A 7,145-nucleotide genomic window follows, 5' to 3' on the forward strand; every position below is an offset into this window, starting at 1 on the left:
AAAAAAGAAGAATAAATAATATTATTCTTTCATGATTCCTCACGGTGCTGCCTTGGGTAAAATACACTTAAATGCCCAAAATGCAACACATTTCTGAGCTTTTAGAAGTCTTTGGATCCAAACCTCCATGGAAGCATGCAGGTCCTGCCCTCACTATGAAAGTATCCCTGGTTTGATTCCAGGATTCTTTCTGTGTGAAAGTGACTTTCTCTGCGTTCTCCAGTTTTCTCCAACCAGAGTCCAAAAATGTGCATTTTATCTTAAATTATGGAGCAATTAAAGATAACAGCTTGGATGGCTTTCAGTGCACTGTAACCCTAAATGGATAACGTAGCACTGATGATGATGGATGTATTTAATACTAATGCCACTTTGTTTAATGATAAATTACTTGCTTTCATTGTCATGTTTCCACTTTGCCTGCATCTCAGGGACTATTTGAACCCTCTGGTGTGTCACTTTGGCCCGCGGGCTGCATCGCTGGTCTAAAATCCTCCCTCACTGAAAAGCTTTCAGCCTGTATGTGCAAGTGATTCAGAGCCGAACAGGATTTATCCTCTGTGGGATACGTCCATCTTGCATTGTTAACGACGGGCTGGTAACTCTACACTGCTGGCCGCTGATTTCCCTGCTGATTGAATTGCTTCCAAAGTCTGCAAGAATGCAAAAGTGGAAGTGATTGAAATAAACCAATTGACCTTTCCTCTGACCCTGGAGATCTTGGTGCCCAGTGGGAGAACAAACTGCTGCACAAGAGGAGGAAATCAAAGGGATCTATGATGCTATTTATATCAGCGGCACATTCGGATCCATCGCTACCCCTCCAGCACAGATCCCAGGCTCATTACTGTTACAGAGCTACCAATACAAAGCCATCATTTAGTTTGTACTTAAATATCTAGTAACTCTTAATGAAGCCTGTGTGCTTTTAAAACGGTCCTCAGACTGTTTGTGTGTTTTTCTCAGTGTGTAGTGTGAGTCCTGGTTGGAGCATCCAGTCCAAAAATCCTGTGATTTTATCCAGTAGAGATAGTTTGTCGTGGTGCTGAGAGCCTAATTGATGCCTCATGCTTTTCAGGGGGGCAATTAAAGCGTCCAAATGTCAAGACCTAATTAGCAACTCTGTAATGTGGACTCACTGGGGCCAAAAAGAGGAGTGACACGGCTGCTCCGGGGGGACTTCTGATCTATTTTGGTCAGCAGATGTGTGGGACTGAAGAAGGCGGTAAATTTAGCTTTGTCCAGTCTGGCGTTGGGCTGCATCCTGCAAGTGGCGTAAATATGTTGATAAACTGTGAAAGGAAGGTGGGGTATCTGGAGAAAACAGAGGAGAACATGCAAACCTTGTTACTGCGTCACCATGATGGAGGAAAATATGCTATTCTTTCATTTCAATAGCAGTCTTGTCTTTGAGTTCATTGTTTTGGTTTAGCGGTAATGCTGGGTTCGACACTCGCAGCCCTTTTTTTAACTTCGATTCTCGGAGGAAAACCTGCATTTACCAGACAGTCGTCAACAAACCGATGAACACAGCGGCGTGTTTAGCTTGATTGTCATTCTGCGTCTGCTGGATGTGGAGAGTGACCTCAATATGTCTTCACTGTCAGCAAGTCAGCCTGTTTTATGAGATGATAAAAGTCTGATCTGTATGTAACTTTGATTACAACTAAGACTGTAATGCTCAAATCTCTGCATGAGTGACCCTATTTATTTCTCCTGTCTATGTCAGCAAACCTCCTCAAGTCAAACTTTTTATACGCATCATATTTTACCCCAATACGTCAAAGACTTGCTCATATGTGCTGTAAAACTATAGATGCGTCCCTTTTACCTTCCAAGTGTTTGTGTGACAGATGACAGCTGGGTGTTTGTTATCGAGGATCAGACTCTTCAGCTCAGCCACCTTCAGGTACGACGTGTTCAGGTGCCTTCAGTTAAACAAAACACAGTCGGTGACTGGCAGCAAAGCGCACTGTTTTGTTCTCTGTGGGCGCCTTGTTAACTGGGAGACTAAACTCTGCAGAAATGACAGTGGCTCGGCCTCTTCTTCCTCCTCTTCTCTCCTTTTTTTTTTTCTTTTTTTTTTTAATCTCGCTCTGCACAACACCTAAACATCCATGTTTTCTGCTCATGTCACCATGGAGATGCAAACAGAGGAGCATATTTTCCAGTGCCGCTGACAGCTTGCGATGTGAAGTGTTAGTAAAAATCAGGTATGCCGGGCCTAATTGCTGCTTGCTAAAGGCAGACCGCAGAATCCTCTTACCCGTGACACTAAAAATGATTGAACTCGAACAAAGTACAATACAGAAAGTGTGAAAGATGATTTTTTTTTTTTTTGGTTTTGTTTTTTGGGCCATGCCACAAAACATGAATGATAGATGAAGTGATGCTATATTTGTGAACAGCTGCTGTAGATGTTTTCCAGGTCTCTCTCTCTCTCTCTCTCTCTCTCTCTCTCTCTCTCTCTCTCTCTCTCTGAAAGCCCAAAAGTATCAAGTGGATAACGCTATACTTACACTCCTGCTGTAATCCCTATAAACACACATGCAGCTAATAATTTGTGAGCACAGCAATTTACTGGGGAATAAACAAACAACAAAGAGCCTGAAATCAATAGTTGCAGGATTGAAATGACACAAAGCTGCAGACACCATCCCTGCGCAAACACACTCTTAGAAGTGGCCACAGCTTTAAAGCAACAGGTGAGATCCCCGGCACCTCCCCTGTCTTCCAAACGCGCAGCCTTCTAAATATAGAAATTATGCTCTCTGATAATTGGGGGCAGACAACAAAGCCGGCTATATTTCCACCCTGCTCCTCCGCCCCGTGCTCCTTCTGCTGCTCAGTCATATCCCCAGCTGACAAACAGCAGGGCTGAGATCAGAGTGTGAGAGCCTGAGTGCTGAGGGAACACCTGTGCTGTCTGACTGCACTGTGAAGATAGACGAGGAAGATCACTGACTTCCACACCTGCCCGTCGACCCACACCATGCACACACACACACACACACACACACACACACACACACACACACACACACACACACACACACACACACACACACACACACACACACACACACACACACACACACACACACACACACACACACGCATGCATACACACACTTGATTTGGTTTCCTCGAGAGCCCTTTAAGGCCGCTGCTGAGGAGGTGATGAAAGTCAGGGAGCGTCCATTAAGCGTGTGAGTCGGCCCTCCAGAGTGGGTGCGGATGAGGGGTTTAAGTGTTTTCAGCAAGGAGCTGCGGACCACCTGGAGGAGGAGGAGTAGGAGGAACAAAAGCATCTGTCTTGGGGCCAAGTAGACTCCAAAAACATCGGTTAAACAAGTGCCAAAGAGCACTTCTGGGCATCGGGTATCACAAGTCAGGATTTCCAGCGTGTTCGGAGAGCTGACCTTCAAAATGTCAAGAGGGACGGGAGGGAGCGGGGTGTCCGCGCTCTCAGGTCTGCACAAAGTCTGCTTTTCATGACTACAAAAGGTAGTGTCAGGAAGCCCTGCACTCAATCTTTAGTCTTGTTGGAAACACTGCAACACGAACAAGAAAAAGCTGAGGGTCAAAGCCATGAACAAACTATCATTGCAACACTCTTTTATTCTGTTTTGCTGGGAAAGATGGGACAAGACAGGAATGGAGCACGCCCCATCGATGAGCGCCGAAGCCTTCTTTTTCATACCTTAATAGGTCCTGCGTGTGTTTACTGGACGTAGAGGGGATGTCCACATGCGCACAGGTTATAATAGACTCTGGGATGCTGCCATTAATCGACGGCAGGAGAGTGTTGATGTTCAAGGTGTGCAGGTGGGAAAGTCCCGCAGTATCATGCTGTAGACAGGAGAGAGTTGGCAAGCAGGGTCGACTATCCATATCGAGACACCCCCACTGGCTCACCATCACACACACACACACACACACACACACATACACACGTGCACACACACCCACACACAGATCACAGACTGAGCTTTCATGCTTCAACACAGATCTGCTCCCAACCGTGGAGGAAACTGTGCACACATATGAGATAGTGGCCTCTTAGGCATAAATCACTAATTCAACTGCAATCTCACATAGTTTGGATTTTTCTTCTTTTGTCTACAAATGTGGCTCAAGAATAAAGACACAATGTTTTCATGGAATATTCTTTAAAGACAAAAGAGCACAAGTGTGTCTTTGTACCTTAATGTCCACAACCAGACCACCAGCAGTTACTTCCTCCTTATCACTCTGCCCTCGGGATTTTATTCAGCCGTTAAAAGCTGCAGGGCCAGAGCGAAAGGTCAAATTTTATTTGGCCCTGATCGCGTAGCTGCATCACCGCTACGTTTGGAAACTGCATCGAGGAGGGCAGCTTTGAAGTTTTATGCGCACATCAGGTCAACGACTCATCTCTCGGCGTAATGGCGTCCATAAAGAAAGACAACAAGTGATCTCGTAAGAGGGTTTATATGTTTAAACTCTGAAAGAAAAAAAAAAACAACCAGTGAAGTACATCTCCTTTTTTAAGGTTCTGATAAAAGTCATTTCTTTTAGGGCGAACACAGTCATCAATAAAACACCTTCATCGCTGATGTTTTACAAAATGGCATTTTGTTCATATTTTGAGCCATTTATTGTTTGTTTTGTCAGGATTCGTCTTCAGATTCGGCGTGGAAAACATGTAACAGGAGTGTGGGTATAATTAGTGGGTCAAAAAGACAAATACTAATGAAAAATAACTGATTCACATTCACCACAATGTGATAAAAAGATTTAAGATCAGAGGAATCTTGTAAACGTTTCGCCAAAATGTTAAAAAGTTTGGTCCTAATAAAATATATCACTAGCGGAGCCTTTTCTCAATGTAAATGAAATAACAGTACAGTGTTTCAGTCTTTATATACCTGATACAGTTTCTAAGTTTTTTTTTTCTTCTATATTTGTTTGATTCTAACTGTAAAAATATATTCTCAAATAAATAAATATATAACATAAATATATGAATCTAAAATGAATAAATAAACCTTTACATTTTTCAAACAGGTCTAGACACAGGGTTGTTTAAAAAAAAAAAAAGAAAGAATTCCTTCAAAGTCCTTCTGATCAAGCTCTGACACTGCAACCCCAAAAAATATAAAAGTGGGGTTTTCCACAGACTCCCCGGCAGCTGACGGCTCTGTCCCACAGGCCACTGAGGAGATGCTCCACAGCCACGCAGCTCTATTTCCTATTCGCCTCCTAATCCATGCAGGTACTTGTAGGGTCGTCCGGCCCTCTGAAACAAACGGCCCCCTCATGCCGAGCGTGCAGACATTCTAGCCCGTCTTCCTGGCTGCTGAGAGATGGCCCCGTGCATTCCTACAGGAGGCCCCCCCGGTGCCTTTATCCCTGCTGGTCGGGCTGCTGTCCACCAGCCTGCAATCCGGACCACATCCCCGCCTCGCGTCCCTCTCCTGTTTGCCCCACCCCGCTCTCGCCGGGGCTTCAAGCAGCTATTCCTGATCTGGGACTGGGCCTTCAGCGTCTCAGCTGTGTCCCAGGATATCTCTGTATAGCTCGGGCACACGGTCAGGGTCCACGGGCCTGGGCAAGAAGTGGGTAAATTTCTGGTGCCGCCTGGATTTAGTCCCGTCCCTTGGCGTCCCGTCTTTATTCAATGCCACAAAATAACGCGTCCCTTTGTCTCCGTGTTTGTAGAGGTTGGATGAGTATGTGTTGTACCAGTTCTCCTCAAACTGCTCCCTGAAGACACACTCCGCCGTGAGCTTTTCCTGAAAACAGTAAAGAAGTGTTAGGCTGCAGTGCAGAAAGGCAATGATTCAACCAATTATGTTCTGAATAAAATCTGTTATGTGATTATTAGAGATTAATGAAATTGGATAAGCTATGAGGATTTCTTATCAACTTCAATAGTTCCTCACCGAGCCGTACAGCTCCCCTTTGTCGTTCATCCCGAGATACAGTCTGCTGTCCACCCCTCTAATGCTGATCAATCCAACAGCAAGGCTTATGAATTCCAAAATACCTGCAGAAGAAGAACAAGCTTATTCAGCACACACTTTGATAAGACGAAAGAGTACGACCAAAGAAGATGAACAGTTTAAATTCAACTCTGCCAACAATTCTAAACAAGTGAAATGGAACATAAAGACTAGTTTTATATATTTTTTCTTTTCATCCATTATATTCTTGCATTTTCTCAGCAATCAATCGCATTAGAAATCAGTACTCACCAAAACGACTGTGGTCCTTCCTTGTCCCTTGCACTGTGCCATCCGGAAGTATTTCCAGGTGAAATCCAGTCCTGCAGTACAGCTGCCTCCTCCTCAGGATCCCTTTGAGGTGCGTTAAATCCGCAGCGGTGCTCCGGTAGAGTCTGTCCCCGGGCATGAGGTGCTCCCCCAGCAGCGTCGGACCGTCCCCGGGAGGGGTCAGGAAGAAATGCGACCCGACGTGGACGACTCCTTCGATGCCGTGCAGAACGCCTCCAACTTCCCCGAGAGCGGCCGGAGCGGCAGCGGCCATCGCGTCAAAGCTCAGCGGGTAAAGTTCAGCAGGTCCGGACGGAGGGAGCGCTCTTGCGTAGTAGGACTACCTGGTTGCCACTGCCCCCCCCTCCTTCCTCCGTAACTTAGCACATGTCCCCGTATTGCAAGGACACGCAGACGCGCAGGTTTCCCTCCCCAGGCATGAACACTCAGCAGATCTCTCTCTCTCTTTCTCTCACACCGCTGCGTCCTCATCAGTTGGAGGTGGGCTGCGGTCGCTGCTCGGATGGCCCTCGTGGTGCATACCTGTCCTCAGCGGATGGAGATGCTCCCCGGGAGTGAACGTGGGGCAGAGCAGAGGAGAATTCAGCGGTCCGGGCTCAGTGATCGCTGCAGTGCAGGTAAAACGCAGCTCCTGGACGCTTTGCGCTCCAAGTAGCAGCAGGGTGGTGAGGCAGGTGCAAAACCACAGGACGAGTAATGGGCGGGGCGCTCACAGTTCAGACGTGCCCTGGCAGGGATTTTTTTTTTCTCGTCTTCTTCTGAGGCATGAAATAAGGGAGGCTCGGGAGAGAGAGAGAGAGTTGATGGGATGTAAAAAAAGTGAGCCACTTGCATTCATTACCATTTTAGTTAATCAAACATGCGCAC

The 7,145-nt window shown here is 46.2% G+C and overlaps 1 protein-coding gene across 1 annotated transcript; it reads right to left on the reverse strand.

The window, feature by feature from the left end:
- Positions 1-5,531: 5,531 nt before the first annotated feature.
- On the reverse strand, positions 5,532-6,531 carry fgf20b (fibroblast growth factor 20b; the record flags this gene model as incomplete). The annotated part of the gene is made up of 3 exons (XM_080466391.1): positions 5,532-5,777; positions 5,928-6,031; positions 6,240-6,531. The coding sequence occupies 3 exons, from the start codon at positions 6,529-6,531 to the stop codon at positions 5,532-5,534; spliced, it is 642 nt and encodes a 213-aa protein (XP_080322517.1).
- Positions 6,532-7,145: the final 614 nt, after the last annotated feature.

This window comes from Lipophrys pholis, assembly GCF_963383615.2.
Source record: "Lipophrys pholis genome assembly, chromosome: 6".
In the NCBI taxonomy this organism is placed as follows: domain Eukaryota; kingdom Metazoa; phylum Chordata; class Actinopteri; order Blenniiformes; family Blenniidae; genus Lipophrys; species Lipophrys pholis.